The 17,324-nt window shown below is 36.3% G+C and overlaps 7 protein-coding genes and 2 pseudogenes across 11 annotated transcripts; 5 read left to right on the forward strand and 4 right to left on the reverse strand.

The window, feature by feature from the left end:
- Positions 1–76: 76 nt before the first annotated feature.
- On the reverse strand, positions 77–1,668 carry clec-32 (C-type lectin domain-containing protein; the record flags this gene model as incomplete). Its single annotated transcript, NM_001028781.3, has 7 exons — positions 77–459; positions 700–828; positions 889–1,033; positions 1,074–1,225; positions 1,287–1,325; positions 1,375–1,428; positions 1,473–1,668. 7 exons carry the CDS (start codon positions 1,666–1,668, stop codon positions 77–79), a joined length of 1,098 nt encoding a protein of 365 aa, NP_001023952.1.
- A 192-nt stretch (positions 1,669–1,860) lies between these two features.
- Positions 1,861–3,739, forward strand: clec-24 (C-type lectin domain-containing protein; the record flags this gene model as incomplete). Of its 2 annotated transcripts, NM_001269800.2 has the most annotated exons (8): positions 1,861–1,907; positions 1,999–2,237; positions 2,283–2,351; positions 2,405–2,449; positions 2,567–2,715; positions 2,762–2,906; positions 2,956–3,084; positions 3,372–3,739. In NM_001269800.2, 8 exons carry the CDS (start codon positions 1,861–1,863, stop codon positions 3,737–3,739), a joined length of 1,191 nt encoding a protein of 396 aa, NP_001256729.2. The 2 variants fall into 2 exon arrangements, with proteins under 2 accessions (NP_001256729.2, NP_001256730.2); NM_001269801.2 differs by lacking the exon at positions 2,283–2,351.
- Positions 3,740–4,359: 620 nt separating this feature from the next.
- Positions 4,360–4,745, forward strand: F49A5.12 (annotated as a pseudogene). Its single transcript has one exon. A coding segment is annotated over exon 1 (386 nt).
- An 807-nt stretch (positions 4,746–5,552) lies between these two features.
- Positions 5,553–7,142, forward strand: clec-28 (C-type lectin domain-containing protein; the record flags this gene model as incomplete). Of its 2 annotated transcripts, none has more annotated exons than NM_001028779.3 (7): positions 5,553–5,785; positions 5,832–6,008; positions 6,053–6,097; positions 6,154–6,302; positions 6,350–6,494; positions 6,538–6,666; positions 6,708–7,142. In NM_001028779.3, 7 exons carry the CDS (start codon positions 5,590–5,592, stop codon positions 7,073–7,075), a joined length of 1,209 nt encoding a protein of 402 aa, NP_001023950.1. The 2 variants fall into 2 exon arrangements, with proteins under 2 accessions (NP_001023950.1, NP_001023951.1); NM_001028780.3 differs by having other exon boundaries at positions 5,590–5,785; positions 5,838–6,008; positions 6,708–7,075.
- Positions 7,143–7,526: 384 nt separating this feature from the next.
- Positions 7,527–9,689, reverse strand: clec-33 (C-type lectin domain-containing protein; the record flags this gene model as incomplete). The annotated part of the gene is made up of 10 exons (NM_074861.5): positions 9,516–9,689; positions 9,403–9,471; positions 9,284–9,337; positions 9,102–9,146; positions 8,744–8,788; positions 8,591–8,644; positions 8,326–8,477; positions 8,138–8,282; positions 7,962–8,090; positions 7,527–7,915 (listed from the first exon to the last, which is right to left on the reverse strand). The coding sequence occupies exons 1-10, from the start codon at positions 9,667–9,669 to the stop codon at positions 7,527–7,529; spliced, it is 1,236 nt and encodes a 411-aa protein (NP_507262.2). The 5' UTR covers positions 9,670–9,689.
- Positions 9,690–9,919: 230 nt separating this feature from the next.
- On the reverse strand, positions 9,920–10,265 carry F49A5.11 (annotated as a pseudogene). Its single transcript has one exon. A coding segment is annotated over exon 1 (346 nt).
- A 325-nt stretch (positions 10,266–10,590) lies between these two features.
- On the reverse strand, positions 10,591–11,336 carry thn-4 (THaumatiN family; the record flags this gene model as incomplete). Its single annotated transcript, NM_074862.1, has 2 exons — positions 10,591–11,034; positions 11,079–11,336. 2 exons carry the CDS (start codon positions 11,334–11,336, stop codon positions 10,591–10,593), a joined length of 702 nt encoding a protein of 233 aa, NP_507263.1.
- Positions 11,337–13,790: 2,454 nt separating this feature from the next.
- On the forward strand, positions 13,791–15,304 carry srw-23 (G-protein coupled receptors family 1 profile domain-containing protein; the record flags this gene model as incomplete). Its single annotated transcript, NM_074863.2, has 3 exons — positions 13,791–14,515; positions 14,638–14,991; positions 15,082–15,304. The coding sequence occupies 3 exons, from the start codon at positions 13,791–13,793 to the stop codon at positions 15,302–15,304; spliced, it is 1,302 nt and encodes a 433-aa protein (NP_507264.2).
- F49A5.10 (uncharacterized protein) lies at positions 15,115–15,993 on the forward strand (the record flags this gene model as incomplete). The annotated part of the gene is made up of 4 exons (NM_001028778.2): positions 15,115–15,315; positions 15,453–15,486; positions 15,722–15,824; positions 15,871–15,993. Exons 3-4 carry the CDS (start codon positions 15,726–15,728, stop codon positions 15,991–15,993), a joined length of 222 nt encoding a protein of 73 aa, NP_001023949.1. The 5' UTR covers positions 15,115–15,315; positions 15,453–15,486; positions 15,722–15,725.
- Positions 15,994–17,324: the final 1,331 nt, after the last annotated feature.

Consider the following 17,324-nt stretch of genomic DNA (forward strand, 5'->3'; position numbering starts at 1 on the left):
GGTTTGATAATTTGAAATAATAATTTATTGCAACCTAACAAGGTATACAACGTTTATTCTCCAAAGTTTATTTAATTCAACAAATATAGTTAGCTCCTGTGGACCGTTTACACAGAAACCATGATTCTTCGGCGCAATCGACAGTGTACCAGTGATCGGTACTGTCCCATGCAAGATTCAGAAAGAGACAAGTTCCATTTGTATAATGTTGAATATTATTATATGTCGCTGGTGATCCATCCATCCAGTATATGATGTTGACATTTGGAACCACTGCGCCAAGTGTAATATATCCACCGCCAATGTATATTGATTGAACGTAACGATTTTCATTGGCCGATGTGATTGAAACGAGGTTGCCGCATATTGATCTGCAGAACTTCTGACTTTGAGCAACAGTGTAGGACAAATCGTAGCGTAGGTAACAATGATTGTTGTAATTGTTCTCGCAATTGTTGTCTTAAATAAATAAGCTGATAGAAACAAGTAAACCTTGCAGCAGGGGTTCGGCTGAAGGGAACAATTTGGTACAAAAATCCCCACTGTTGCTACTCCATCTACTCCATCAAATAATCTATTATACATCTTTGGAAACCCGCTGAATTTCGACAATACCGTAAATTGTTGAATTATCACAAATTAAGGGTTCCGAACTTAAGGGTTCTGAACACCAACTACCGCCTAGTTTCGAAGTCTTACCCTGAATTGTTGGAGGTAGTTCGCATATGAAACTCATTGTCGGATTGCACGAGCCACTTTTCCATTTTCCAGCTTCTGATCCAGTAGTGATGAAGTAAACGCACTCCCCAATGGCCACGTCAGGATAATCTAAAATCGAAATATCTCTCAAATTTTAATTTTGGAGAGGTACTTCAATTCAATCCTCACCGTCTGAAAAGTTATCATAGCCGTCTGCGGATCCACTTTCCTTATCCCAAATGCACGAAGAAATAGTATTCCCTTTACAAATCAACCCTGTCCAGAAATAATCAACACTACTGTTTGACACAAAATCAAAAATTGCATTATTTTCCTGTAAACCTCTTTGAATAAAAGTATCAAGCACATGCTACCTGTTCATTTCTAATCGAGAAAAGTGTCGAACCACCGTAGCTCATACAAACAGAGTCAGCATTTTCTCGTGTTTGGGGATCAGTGAATAGTCGCCAACATTTACCATTAATGTAGGTGAAGCCGAAGACGCAAGTATTGATGTTTGAGGGTGCTTTAATGAAAGTTTACAGTATTTCCTCGATTTGCGCCCTTGCATTGAGCTTAAATCTTACCCGGAGTCAGCAATGTTGTAGTGGATGCAGACGTTGAATCTTAAATCGCAAAAGTAATTAGAATAGAAGTTTAGAACATATAAATTACCAGCTTTTGAAGATGTGCTAGGTAACGCTGGAAATGTAGAGCTCGTCACAATTTCTAGAAACGACCAAAGATTTTATTTCAATTTAATCTTCCATTACCTGTTTCATATACACGTCCTTTCGTCAAAAAGTAGGTTAATAGAACCAAAAAAGTCGCGTACAAAGTTTGAGATAACAATCCAATCAATATATTTTTCCACTGACCAGAAACAACATGTTGCAGCCGTTTAAAACGCGTTTGTTCATTGGTGGGCTCATCACAGTCTAGCTCTTCAAACACATAAGACTCTGACATTGTATTACAAATAAATCAACCAAATTATATATTTTCATGGAGAAAACTATAAGAAACAAAGAAAATTAATCATCTTATAATAAACCAAATCAAAGAAATTGTTATAAGATTATAGAGCACAAGGTTATTGTTTGCGGAATAATCATTATCATCTACTTCTCCTCTACAATATATCAGTTTGGCAAACAAAACATGTTCAATAAATTTTTGAAAAGGTTTACTGCTCATTTTAGCATCAGGTGATTTCAAACATTTTTTCTAGAGGCGGTTTTTCAACTGATGCATGATTTTTGATTACATTTGAAATTATGTGATATTCAATCATTTTAGCACTATATGCGTGATTTGTATCACTCTTTTCACTGGCGTCACTCCACATTTAAATGAATTAATATTCTTATCAATTCTTCCGATTCCTCCAGTCATCAAAATGATGCTTGGAAAATTAAATCGATTCCTGCAACTTCATTGGATGGTTATATTGCTTGGGATAATATTTGAAATTTTATTTACAATTGGAGTTGTTCGTTTAACATATTTTCTGACAAAGCAGGCATCTGTTGAATCAAGTAGGTTTTACGTTTATTCAATACAATTATGGGTTTGGTTCCCAGATAAAATCACAAGTTCTGCTATTCAAACGAGTACTGTATCTACTTTCTCAGGAATATCAACTAAATCACGTTAAGCACATCTAGTTTTCAGTAGGTCACTCTATTAAACTTCAAAAGTTCAGATACTTCACCTACACCCAGATTGTTGTCCACTTCCAGCACACTCGGTAAGATTACAACCAAGTTATATAAAATGGGAATAAAAAACTTTAAAAATTCACATAACTTTTGAGACAATTATTTCTAACACTTTTGGTACTCTGACAACGGTTTATGTTTTACAGCTTCTGGAAACCGTACTTGCACTGATGGCTTCACTCATATCAATAATAAATGTTGGAAGTTGGTAACTGGCCCGAAGAGTAGAGCAGATGCAGACAAGACTTGCTATGATCTCGGTGGATCGACCCTTTTTTCAATCAGAAACGATCAGGTACGTACAATTGAAAATAATTGAGTTATAAACAAATCAGTTTCAGGAAAATCAAGCTTTGATGGAATTTGTGAAAGATCAGAAAGTCGAGAACCTCTGGGCCGGATTGATCTGTGATAGACATGGACCGGCTTGGTGTACTTGGGATCTGCAAAGCGGGACCACCGCAGTTTACAATAATTTTGCTGATGGTACATAGTTTTCAAAGAATTAGGTATACAAATGAAAAATCGTTTTCAGGATGGCCGAGTAACGAAGACAAAATCTGCAATTATTTCATGACTAATGGGACGCAAGCCGGCAAATGGGCAAGTGCATCGTGTACTGAGACAATGAGTTTTGTATGTGAGCTACCAGCAACTATTTACGGTTAGATTTCAAGCACCAAAACATTCTTTTTCAGGCTTTTTACAATTATACGCGTTCGTTATTTGAAACATTTTCAAACTTTGACACGGGATGACAGCTTTTCACACTCTTAATTTCTGACAAAAATATATACGACCTACATTGCGTTTAATATTGAAATTTTAGCTGCAGAGCAATTATTTTTAACATACTGTTTTTTAAAAAATAATATCAGGAATCAAAAATAAAAAATAAACATTTCTCCGTTTTAAACCCTCGAAGCTACAATTTCTTACTCTGAATTTCAGATAATACATGCGAATACAACTACGACAACTATTGCTACACTCCATACTTTGAATTGAAACTTTCCAGCGAGGCGCAGACGTTTTGCGCATCATCGGGTTCCAATTTGGTATCAATTCATTCCGCGAATGAAAATCGTTTTGTTTACAACATCATACCACCCGGTACCGAAACTTCAATTGGTGGAGTTGCATATTCAGACGATTCGCTCCTATGGTATGATGGAACACCTCCACTTTTCACAAATATGATACAGTTGGAAAATGGGAATTGTCTTTTCCTTTATAACGACTACGTTCACTGGTTTGGCAACAATTGTCTGACTACTAAATGTCATTTCGTTTGCAAGCGAAGAATTTCGGAAAAGTAGGGAATATAACTGTTCGAGGAAGGTTCTCGAATAATTATCATCTTCGAAAGCAACCTTCTGTATTTGCGTCACAAACTATATTTTCGCATTTTCTTATTTTTGGCTTCTCACCCAAACAAATAATTATATGTACCAATTTATGTATACAAAAATAAACCTATCATTTTCATGATTTTTTAAGGTAGAAAAGCAACTTTTGCAATGCCCATAAAGGCGTGGTTTCGAGGAGCCGGGATTTCAGCAGTAAGCCGGCGGCGGGTTTTTTTCGCTTTTTGCGTGCTGTAATTTTTATTTTTCCGTTTTCTGTTCTAAATTTTATTTCTTTTTTTAAGTGTTCAGATAGTTTTTAAATGGGAATAAACATGGATATTTCTGGGTAAAAACTTTGAAAACTGAGAGAATCTGGATGCTGAGTTTTTTTTTCTATTTCTGAAGTTCAGACTACGTCGGGTTCTGAAAATAACATGTGCAATATGAAACATTCAAAATTTAAAGGTTTATAAATTCAACACACAATTCCTGCCGGCCGTTTACAAAGAAACCATGAGGTTTCGGTGCATTCACCAAACTGTTCATGGTAAGGCTTCAAGGTTCGACTTATGCCCCTTTTAATGTTGTTAATTGAAGATGATAATAGTGATCACAATTACAACAATAATTGTTACGTACGCTACGATAAGTCGTCCACCATTGCTGATGCTCAGAAGTTCTGCAAAACAAAGCACGGCGGCAACCTCGTTTCAATCACTTCGGCCAATGAAAATCGTTACATTCAATCAATATACATTGGCGGTGGATATATTACACTTGGCGCAGTGGTTCCAAACTACAACGTCATATATTGGATGGACGGACCACCAGCGACATATAATATTCAACATTATACGAATGGAACTTGTCTGTTTTTGAATCTTTCATGGGAAGGCAGTGGTGATGACTGGCACACTGTCGAATGCGCCGATAAATCATGGTTTCTGTGTAAACGGCCTATAGGAATTGACTATTGGTAGAGATTGACTTTAGATAATGAATATTAACTGAAAACTGAACCATTTTGAATTTTCTGAATATCAATCTCATATATCGAATACTCATGAAAACAATAAATCATGAAATTAATAAGCGTATTTTTTTGAAATGAATACTTAATTAATAGTACGAGTGGAAGAGCACATTGATAAGAGAACACGATGGCATGGATTACTTACTGCTTATGAGTCAAATACGGCACATGAGCTCGGCCTGAAGGGTGGGTCCAAATTTCCGGAAATTGCTGAAATTTTTGGATTGCCTCACACTTTCGATAAAAAAGGAGATTCCCAATCTAAATTGATGTACTCGGAACAAAATATGTACATTGTATTCACGGTTGTTGTAGTTAGAGTCAATAGGTAATTTTGAATAAATTAATATACCGTATTTCCTCTATTAGTAAGTCATGCAAAACTAATTTTCGAACATGTTTTTTCTCATGTACGATGATATTATTTCGATTAATGAAATGATCGGAAGAGTTGATAAGAATATTAGTTCAATTGAAGGTGAAGTGGGGCCAGTGGAGAGAATGTTGACAATTACTCATATAGTGCAAAAATTCCTGTCACCTTAAAGTTTTTTAAAGTTTTTTTTTTTTTGAAATTACATCCAAACGGTGACAAAAAAAGACACGAATAAATTTTCACGGAAGCGATGATACACGAAGCAACCACTCGGTTCCAAAGAAATTAATCTTCTGTTTAAAGCACAACGTCAAGGATTATATTAAGAGAATTAACTTTTCTTATCACCACTCCTTCCACAAAGACAATTATTCATTTAATTTTGAGTTTTTGTTTGCAAAAAGTGTAATAATGTCCGATATTGACGAGATTCAAGAGCTTCAAGAACCATCTCAACCAAAAACTCAACCTTATTCCGAAAAATTTAAACTTTTCATGACAAATCATTGGAAAAATATATTGATTGGAGGATTAGCTGAAATCATAATAATCGTTTTTGCTTTTATGTTGACCTTTATTTTGGCGAAACAACCAGCATGTGAAACAGGTATTTAAATAGTTAAACTACAATAATATTTTTGCTTGTTTGTTAGGTATAGTAACGACTTCTATATTCCACACTAGTACTCTACCCAGCACATTGACATATGCCTCTTCTTCTTATTCTACAAAACCTGACAAGAGTTCTATTGCAACAAGTACTACCTTAAAACCGAAAACTTTGCCTGTTACGACAACATCAAATTCACTCTCAACACATACAAAACTTGGTGAGAGATACATAAATATTCCATTATTAATAAAATGAATTCAGACACAACATCAATTTCCGCAACTTTCGCTACTATGCCCACCCCGGGTAAGATTTTGGGTTTTATCAGTTACTCTAAAAAGACTTTACAAATTATTTTCCAGTTTCGGGAAATCTCACTTGCGCTTCTGGTTTTACTTACGTCGGCAACAAGTGCTGGAAGTTGGTCACTGTTCAGAAGAATAGAGCAGATGCCGACCAGGCTTGCTTCAGTCTAGGTGGATCCACACTTTTCTCGATCAGAAACGACCAGGTACGGAACACTCACAAGAATTTCCGTTTTTTAAATATTTTGAACAGGATAATCAAGCTGTGCTGGAATTTTTGAAAGATCAGCACGTTGAGAACCTTTGGACCGGATTAAACTGCGTCGGGATAAACCCGTTTACGTGTACCTGGGATGTCAAAAGCGGAACCACCTCCGCCTACAATAACTTTGCCGATGGTAGTGCTCAGAATTGTTGGAATATTCACAGAATGATTTTTAGGTTATCCGAATAACATGGCTGGAGGTTGCATTTATTACAAGACTACTGGAACGCAAGCCGGGCAATGGTCAAGTGGATCGTGTAATGAGATTATGAGTTTTGTGTGCGAGCTACCAGCAACCATTTACGGTGAGAATTAGAGAAATTACAAATTACACGTTTGATTTCAGATAGCACCTGCAAATACAACTACAACAACTATTGTTACACCCCATACGATCAGCTGCAAATCTCCAGCGATGCGCAGAGCATCTGCGCATCATCGGGTTCCAATTTGGCCACAATTCATTCTGCAAATGAAAACCGCTTTTTCATGGGCATCTTTCCTTCGTTTTCAATGATTGCACTTGGCGGAGTTGCTTTGTCAGGCGACAAGGTCATATGGTATGATGGAACACCTTCAACTTACACAAATATAAGAACGCTTACACGAGGGAACTGTATTCTGCTCTCAAATGATGTCGGACGCTGGGATGGTTACAAATGCATGATTGACAGAGCAAAGTTCATTTGCAAACGAAGAATTATAGGAAAATAATTAATATATTTGTTCAATAAATGTTTCACACAATACCCTATCATCTTGAAAAAAGTAGATAAATTTTTTAGGGGTTTCCCAAATAATAAATATATTAATTTATTCAAAATTAATTGTTAATTTTAACAACACAACAACCGTTTATTTTTTGCCGGATGCACCAATTTAGATTGGCGAGTGCGGCAATCCAAAAATTTTTTTGAAATATCCGGAAATTCGGACCCACCCTCGGTTCAGACCGAGGTCATGTGCCGTATTTGACTCATAAGCTGTAGTAAGTAATCCATGCCATCGTGTTCTCTTATCAATGTGCTCTTTCACTCGTACTATTAATTAAGTATTCATTTCAAAAAAATAAGCTTATTAATTTCATGATTTATTGTGATAATCATCATAGTCAGAAAATTCAAAATGGTTCAGTTTTAAGTTAATATTCGTTATCGAAAACCAATCACTGTGCATAATCAATTCCAATGGGCCATTTACACAGAAACCATGATTTATCAGTGCATTCGACAGTTTCCCAGAAATCACCACTGCCTCCCCATGAAAAATTCAAAAACAGACAAGTTCCATTCGTATAATATAGAATATTATTATATGTCGCTGGTGATCCATCCATCCAATATATGACGTTGTAGTTTGGAACCACTGCACCCAGTGGAATATATCCACTCACGTAGTATAAAGTTTGAACATAACGATTTTCATTGGCCGAATTGATTGAAACAAGGTTGCCGCCGTGCTTTGTTTTGCAAAACTCCTGAGCATCAGCAATGGTGGACGACTTATCGTAGCGTACGTAACAATTATTGTTATAATTGTTATCGCAATTATCATCTTCAATGAAGCAACTTGTATAAATAATCCGAGCTAGAAGCCTTACCATGAATAGTTGGAGGTAGTTCACACACATAACTCATTGTCTGATTGCATGCGCTACTTTTCCAGTGTCCAGCTTCTGTTCCATTTGCGATGAAGTAAACGCAGTCCCCAATGGTCTTGTTGGGAAAGCCTGGAAATTAATTCTCTCTCAATCTCTCTGTCCTCACTTTTCCTCACCTTTTGCGAAGTTGTCATAGTTTGCCGCGGACCCACTCTTCAGATCCCAAGTACACGAAGAAGAAGTATTTGCATTACAAATCAACCCGGTCCAAATGTAGGCAACCCCACTGTTTGACACAAAATCAAGAGTTGCATTATTTTCCTTTAATTATTTTTACTCAATAGTATCAAGAAAACATGTATACCTGCTCATTCCTAATTGAGAAAAGTGTGGAACCTCCTTCTCTCATACAATCGAAATCAGCATTGTCTCGTGTCTGTAGACTAGTGACTAATCGCCAACATTTGCCATTGATGTAGTTGAAGCCAAAGGTGCAGCCAACGTTGTTGGAAGGTGCTGTGATGGTTAAGTTTGAATCCATGATTTTCCAGTTAAATTTAATAGAATTGGCAAAATTCGTAGAATTATAGCCGGCACTTTATACTCTACGTATAATAAAATAACCTTACCAGGTGTGGTGGTAGTGGTCAGGGGTCTGATTGTAGTCGAAGCGGTAGATGTCTCTGAAATTGAATATTCTATAATAATACATGTAAAACTGTGCTCAGTGGCTGTTAAAAGGGGGTTTTGAAAAATCGTTCAAGTGAATGAAGTAACCTTACCAGGTTTAATGGATCTTGACACCGTTCTAGTTGTAGATGAAATCTCTGAAAGTAGATACTTTACGGATTAATATACTCCATTAATACATATAGGTGAAGCTAAAGAAGCAGCCTATGTTGCTAGGGGGTGCTAATATACAGATTTTTTGGAATAACGACGGTCATTGTATGCTTAGTGATACGATAACCTTACTAGATATGGTGGAAGTTGAGAGTGGTTTGGTTGTAGTCGAAGCGATAGATGTCGCTGAAACTACATGTTCTACGGGTAGAGCTTCACCAATTTCAAATAAAACTTTAAAAATCAGTTGGTGCAACCGCTAGAATTACTTTCGTCCCATGAACGAGGTATCCTTACCCGCTGTGCTGGAGGTTGACAACAGTTTGGTTGAAGATGAAGCTTCTGAAAGTTGATACTTTACTGGTAGGGCTGGCAAAAATCAAAAGAATCTGGTAAATATCATCACTAAATCGGAAAAATTGAAAACCAAACCACATATTACGATCACAAAATACCGCTCCTGATCGTAGTAAACTTACCATTTGTGCTGAAAGTTGTCATCGGTATGTTTGTAGTCGAACTTGATAAAGCCTCTGAAAGTAAATGTTCGGAAGACACGGGATCAAAAAAGGTTCCTGTTTCGAATAACAGATCATACCTGAATTAGTTGAGTCACTTGTCAAGCTGAACACATTACTTCTTTGAAAATCAGAGCTTGTTATTTTATCTGGAAACCAAAAATTTATGGAAATTCACAAAGGTGTTGCCTACCTGCTGCACAAGCTGCATGATGCGTCGTAAAATATGTTAACAGAACAACTCCAGTTATAATAACAATTTCAGTGATTACTCCGATAAGTATAATCAACCAATGAAGTCTCAGAAACTGAATCCATTTTTCTGGCACTAAATGTGAAGCCGACATAGATCGAAAAGTTTTTGAAGAGACTGAAACAATCGGAACAATTGATAAGGAAATTAATTCACTTAAAACAATAATCCAGTGCGTATTAATGATGACTTTTTCTGCAAAGAATATATGAGTGCGTTTCTACAAATTGATAAATGTAATTTCAGACCAAAAACTTCCGGTTGTCTACAATGATATTCACAAGAAGGGACTCAAGTTGCTAGTCCAGCGAAAAAACATCAATAAATTCATTCAAGTACACGAAAAAATCCCAGGTGCAACTGACATATGAACACAAGTGGAATTATAGAAAAACTTCAAGTGGGTAAAATTCGCCAATGTACCATAAAACCAGTGAATCAAGTCGGGGCCAGTGCAGGCGCATCGATCAATATTCTACCTATAAAATCGTAGATAGTCATGATGAAGCGGACTTCATTTGCCGAGTGGATGGAGACCAGGTTCGCACATTTCTCAAGGCAGAAGTTCTGGGCCTGTGGGACTGTGAGATTCAAGTCAAAGCGGAGATAACATGATTTCCCTACCATCTTCAGAAAATTTTAACTACTTTGCAACGTGACCGGAAGCTCGTAAACAAAGTTCATAGGCTGAACGAAAAGCATATCCAATTTTTTATTATTGGAGGTTTGTATAACTGGTAAAACAAATAAATGGGTTAGAGGACGAACACTTATTGAGTAAACACCTTTTCATAGACAATTGCTCAGTCTTGACTTATATTGTTCTTGCCTCATATGTCTGCATTCAAACATGAACTCTGAATTTCAATTGTTCTTACTTCAATTATTTCAATTTTATCTTCTCAGGCTTATTGGAACCGATAAAAATTTTCATTTTCTGAACTTCCAGTAATCAAAAACGCTTTAGGCATATATTTATTTACAATTGACGTACTCAAAACAGATACGAGCTGATTCAACAAAATTGAACAGTGTAGGAAGCACTTGGCTGGCATGTGAACGTGGAACTCGCGTCGTCGTAAGCGTAGGAGTACGCTGTCGGGCACGCATTCTTGAAAAGCTGAGCAAGTGCAGAACGGGTACACGTTCTTGGATTGTTGTATTCATTACGACAGCATTCTCGATCTGACTGGTATTTGAGGCATGCAGATTTACAAGCGACAACTCTTCCATCGCGTCCTCTCACAATAAGATCGCCTGGGCAATTGGCGTTCATATCTGTGACACATCCTCCAGCACGGTGACATCCAGATACACCATGTGGTTGGATAAAAACTGGAATATTATATCCATCGACCATTGACACATCATAAAAGTCTTGTCCCGCACGGCCGTTCAATGTGAATTCAGCAAGGGAAGCTGGTGGGACACCTCCAGCTCCGTTACACTGTTCTGAGTTCTACAAATTAAAGAAAATAATAGCAAATGTTTCAAACAACTCACTCCACAGAATCCTGTCTCGCAGTTGAAGTTTGCATCACATCCGGTTCTAGCCCATATTCTTCCAGCTGTCCATGAATCGCTCACAGTGATATCTCTGGAATGTTCAGAGTGAAGCGTGAAGCCTCCTCCGGCCGGGTTTCCGGGCCCTTGAATTCCAGGCCAAATGGTGAATGGGCACCTGTTGTAGATAGTGATCTTGCGGGTTTCAGCGCCAAGAGCCAGAAGAGAGACAGCGAAAATGAGTTGTGCGAGAGCCATTTCTCCTACAGATGATCAAACGAATAGTTATCTGTTTCTGCGAGTGCCTGCTCAGTTTTAAATGCTGGAAAAAGGGGGAGGAGAGCAAGGATTTGTTTTGTTTGTCAAGTACTACTATTAGTGGTACAAAACATTAACAAGAAAATATTAGCTGAGCGTAACGAACAATGCTGGTGGAGGTCGTACTCATAGAGAGAACGAAAAAAGGTTTGGAAGAAAAATCCGTAAAAGAACAATTTCAGAATGTTGATATTTTCTTTCTTGCGGTAAGAATTTAGCAGCCCAGATTCCCAGTGGCCCAACGGACAATTGATTGGCAAACAAAGAGCAGCAAGGCTGGTCAGTTGCCAAAAGGTGGATGGAAACTTTATTATAATCTGATTTTGTTGTTGCTCCGGTGTAGTTTGAGCTATATACAAAAAAATTACTTTTTTCATTTTTCATACTGTATCTTTGTTTCAGTTATTCGTAAAAACCTTATAGGGTTCGGGACATTGCTTTGTATTTCCTCAAAAGCTTTTTTTTTCAACATTTTGACAATTTACCAAAACGTAGACCGGAAATTATGAAAATTCTAAAAAAGTTGGGAGTGTTTTAATATAATAATATTTGTTCATTTTTGACCATTATAACTGTATTTAGACAAAGCCCCCACTGGCGCTACTTCACCTTTCTACTCTTATTTAACTGATTAAAGGTTTTTGTTATGTTTTGGTAGTTTTCTGAAATGAATAATTGACATTTCCCTCGTCTTTTTGAAACAATATCCAGTTGAATCAGCACCTTGATACAGTATTTCTCGCCAACCTGTGCATCTTTTTCATTAAAAAGTTCTCTATCTTCTGTGTTTCCAAAAATCGTGCTCTATCAGATTTATCACATTCTTCTTATATCAGTTCCAAGTAACTTTATGATTTATTTTGAAGTACTCTGAAACAAAGTGTTCAATTTTAATGATCTTGTCACACTTGAAAGTTTCTGCACTATTGGTTTTGTGACATTTCTCTGTGTAGTACAAGTGGCAAGTGAATAGAACACTTCTGACCTGGAACACTAAACTGTATGGTTTTACAATAAAACACTTGCTAATACTAACTAACTATATCTCTCCAAATAGTTTTCTGAGTTTATCTGTTTCTTGATCATCGTTGCTAAGCCTAACTTACAACACTTGACCTTTGTTTCCAGAACCTTTTTCTCCGCCCACTTCTCAAGAACTTAACTTGTGTGGGAAACCATTTTAACCACATTCTTTCCTGGAAATGATCCTTCGCCATTTGACTCTTCTTATCCTTTTTCTGGTACTCCAAGCTGTAGGTTGTCTTGCGCAATATCGATTATTTTCCAGAAATTTCAGAATTCACAGCATTTCCATCACGGTGCAGCGAGTGGTGGTGTGACATCAAATGGTTATGGAGGTCAAGCCGTCAGCAACAATGATGGATGTAGGAGTGCTGATGGGAAGGATTTGTCAAGCGCTATACGGAAAATAGTTATCATCGGCTTAGATCTGGTATTACCCTAGTTATATCGTTTGTAAATATTATCAAGTTTTTGATAAAAAATTGAAGCACCTTTCTGAATATTACTTGATTTTCTGATAACTACCTATTTCACCTGAAAAACAACCTAATAATTATGTGCCTACTCACTTTATTTCTGCTCAAATGGGTTTTCAGCTGTATTCGGGTAATTGTGGCAAATTAAAGGTAAGAGAGAAAGTGGCATACGCGATTCTAGATTACGCTTATTGCAATTTTTTTGGCATTTTCGCAAATTTCGTTAAAAACATTCGGTCAAGCTGATAAATTTCGCCCAAAAAAACAAAAAAAAATTGTTTCAAATTTGGACAAAAAAAAACAAGTTTTTTTTTATAATATCATAACTTTTCATAATTTTTCATAACATAAATCAACTAAAACATAACAGTTTTCAAAAACTATGTTTTTAAATGTTTTTTGGTCCGAAAAAAAAACCAAAAAATCCATATTTGCCAAAAACACCAAAAAAAGCCAAAAAATCAATTTTTGCCAAACCACCAAAAAACCCAAAAAATACCCAAAAATGTCATTTTTGCCAAAGACACCAAAAAAAAAACAAAAAAAAAACAACAGCCCTCGTGGGCATCTTCTCGTTTTCGCTTTCTAGAAAAGTTCATTCCCAGTCATTTTCTCAAAAATGGTAAAAATCGGAACCCCAACCAATATCAGTCGCTGACATCTCACGGGTTCCGCACCTGACTATGTTTACCCCACTCAACTCTATAGGTAAACATAGTGGAACGAGGAACCCGTGAGATGTCGGCGACAGATGTTGGTTTGGGATCTTTTTTCAGAATTTTTTACTTTTGCTTTTGATTTCAAAATACCCAAAAAATATACATATATCTTTTAAATTTGAAAATTTCAGTTCTCTCTCGTTAGATCCTTATGGGTTCCTCTCGGTTTGATCCTCATGTGTTTCATAAATCTTCGCTTTTTCGAATGTGCTCTAAATGCTCCATTTCTTAAATCTTTCCAATCTCGAACCTACAACTTTTCAGGGCCGATGCTCATACCCTTACCACCCGTCAATGTTTCAACGGCAAATCCCAATGACTACTATGGGTTTGTCTACAATGAGTACGAGTATGACTTTCCAACTGAAACCCCCACATTGAAACATAATATCCAATACGGAATTCTCGATTCGAACGTTTTTATTGGAATCCTTGCAATTATCCTGTGCCTCGTTCATTTAATGATTCTATTGAGGAAATCATTGAGGACAAGCGGAGTTTATGTGTTTATGATTGCTATTTGTGTTTCGGATATTCTGAATTTCTCGCTTGCGTATCCAAAAGATGCAATATACTATAAACACAGCTGGTTCCCAGTACCAATTCACAATAATAATGGAGACGAATGCGTTAAATATGGATGGATAGAAGTTGATCTAGTCGCCCAGGCAATGGAACTTGCACATAATGTCACTAGAAGATTATCTATCTGGTTGGCAATGGTGATGGCATCGTTAAGAACGTTGGCAGTGGCTTTTCCAATGAATAATCAGATTCAGAAGCTCGTGAAGCCGGGAAAGGCAGTTAGCATGGCTATTATTTTGCTCATTGTGTTAATCTCCTATGACATGTTACTTTTGAAATCGAGGATGAGCTTCTATTGGCTTCCCGACGATACTCGGTATGTTTGGTTCTTCTAGAGGACCTTCTATGTTCACCTGTTTAGGCTTAAGCTTAGGCTTAGGCTATTCTTAGGCTTAGGCTTAGGCTTAGACGTAGGCCCTTTTTACATAATACTCCCAGGTGTATACTGAAACCAAGACTCCAACGCTATGTGCTAGTAATGCCAGCAAACGACGATGCATATTCAATAAGCGAAGATCAGAAATCCGTTGAAAAGATTTTCCGTGTCTTTCAAATAATTCTGTACCCACTACTTACAATTTCACTGGTTATTCAACTGAGAATAATCAAGAAAAAGAGGAAATCAATGCGGCAGAACGAGAAGTCGGATAATACTACGTTATTAATTCTTGTGATGACAATTACCTTCATGTTCTCGGAAGGATTAATTGTGGTATTCAGTCTCCTTGACATTAAGGGGAAATTTAGGCACGACATCTTGGATCGATTATACATATTTGAGAAAGACGAAATGTGAGCTTTTAAATTAGTTTGAATTACCACGCAAACAGCGGCGCTGGCCAATCAGGGAATAGTGTGGTCAACGTTGTTAATTGGTTGTAGGCAGAACATGCGAATATTGGTTGCTGTCTGCTACACTCTACGACTCTTCAACTCAATGTCCCATATTCTCGTTTGTGTATTAATGTCTTCACAGTATCGGGACACTGTGAAATCGCTTGTTCTCTGGAAAACAATTTCCAGGTTTTTGAAAGATCGAATTTTGAAGGGAAAAGCCATAAGTGACACAATGTATCCGGCGTCTGTTGCTGAGAAACTCCATTGATTGAGAAATAGGTAAATAATGAGAAAATTTATCATCTGTTTGCGCAATGACGTTCCATGCCAAAAAAAAAATTAAATTAACTGCTACCTGGATGATTATAACAGGATTGCAGTTGCGTAACTAAGAAATGTCTCAAGTGTGGATTTAGAAATTACCCATGTAAAGGAGTAGAAACTGTGTACATATGTATATGCCTTTTCCAAACGTCCACTCATCTCGACCGCAACTTCCTGCCCAAACTAAAGTGGCGTTTCAACTATTTACTCATTTTGAAACAGTTTAACAGACATTTTATCAAAGATAAAGTATAACACAAAACGTGTATACATATTTGCTTAATCTTCCTCATCTTTATCTACTATAAATACACCTACATGTTTTTCGAACCTCCATATTTTCTACTCTTAACATAACTACAGTGATGGACAGGGCTTTTCACTCGAATGTTACCACTATTAACTGCAATAACATTATTTGGAAGAATCGAAGCGAACGGGATAATAGTGTTATCAACAGCAAGGTTGGTTCACAATATTCGTATTCCTCTTATTTCTTTTTTTTTTCAGAAAATTGTCTTAAGCCGAGCTGAGGTTGATAAACGACGAATTGAATCAACTTTCGCTCAAGCTAATGAAGAACATAACTTGCACATGAGTCGTATGATGGAATTAGCAAGGGTAGAAGTTTGATCACTTTAGAAAAAAAATTGAAAGGAATAATTTACAGAATATCGCCCAGAAGAAATGATTTTGGAACCGAACTTTACATTCGAAATTTCATAAATGCTATTGATTCTTATCCGTTTAGACTAATTGCCGTTACTGGTGTATTATGTGCATTGAATGTGTTTAATTTATAGTAAAAAAGATCCAGTTCATCACACAAATTATTTATTTTATCGGAAATTGCAAGAAGTCGTGGACATTTTTACCAGAAAAAAAATAAATTCAATTAAAGGTGGAGTAGCGCCAGTGGGGAAATTGTTAGAAACTACTCCAATGGTGGCAAAATGACCGAATAGCATAATTAAAATTTTAGAAAATTTTTTATTCACTGTGAAAAAAGTGGCACTTACCCAGTTTTTGCTAGTCATAATTTTGGAAGTCGATCAAAAAGAAAGAAGTTTTTCAACATTTTTTTATACTTCAATTTTGTTTTAATTATTTGTATCAAAACATTGTAGTGGCCGGAACATGCGACATTGCTTTGGATTTCCTCAAAAGCTCTTTTTTTTTCAAAATTTTGTCATTTGGTCAAAACTTGGCAATTATGAAAAATCTGAATTTTTGGAGTGTTTTATTATGATACCAGCTCAGCTTTCCAGATGTTTTCAAAGCAATATGAATATTATATGACTAAGTGTTCAAGAGTTACAACTTAAAAAAAAACTCTAGTTTCCTAGAACTACTTCTGAATTTCATGAACGTTTCTAGATATTCTTCATGTCATATGATCATATGAAACTTTTTCACGTTCCTTCCGAAAGTTTTTGGCAAACGTCATTTTTTCACATTTTTAAGTTCATGGCATTTATACAACTTTTGATCTTTTTAAAAAATTCTAGAAATTTCAGAAAATTTTAGAACGCTCCACGAACTTCTAGACTTTTCCAGAAGATCATTCCAGAGTTTTGTTGAATTTTTAGAAAGTTCTGGAACATTTCAGACAATTCTTGAATTTTCTATAGCGATTTAGAACATTCCAGAATTTTCCCGCTTTTTCTAGAAAGTTCTGGAACGTTCCGGAGTTTTCCCGATTTTTTTTAGAATTTTCTGGAACATTGAAGACTTTCCCCGATTTTTCTAGAAAGTTCTGGAACATTCCAGAATTTTCTCGATTTTTCTAGAAAGTTCTGGAACGTTCCAGAATTTTTTCGAAATTTCCAGAATTTTAGAATTTTAGAAAGTTTGAATTTCCCACCAAAATATTTTTTTCAGAAAATTTAAATTTCCCACCAAAATATTTTTTTCAGAACATTTGAATTTCCCGCCAAATTTTTTTCACTAAAAATTTGAATTTC

This window comes from Caenorhabditis elegans, chromosome V (assembly GCF_000002985.6).
Source record: "Caenorhabditis elegans chromosome V".
Taxonomy (NCBI): Eukaryota; Metazoa; Nematoda; class Chromadorea; order Rhabditida; family Rhabditidae; genus Caenorhabditis; species Caenorhabditis elegans.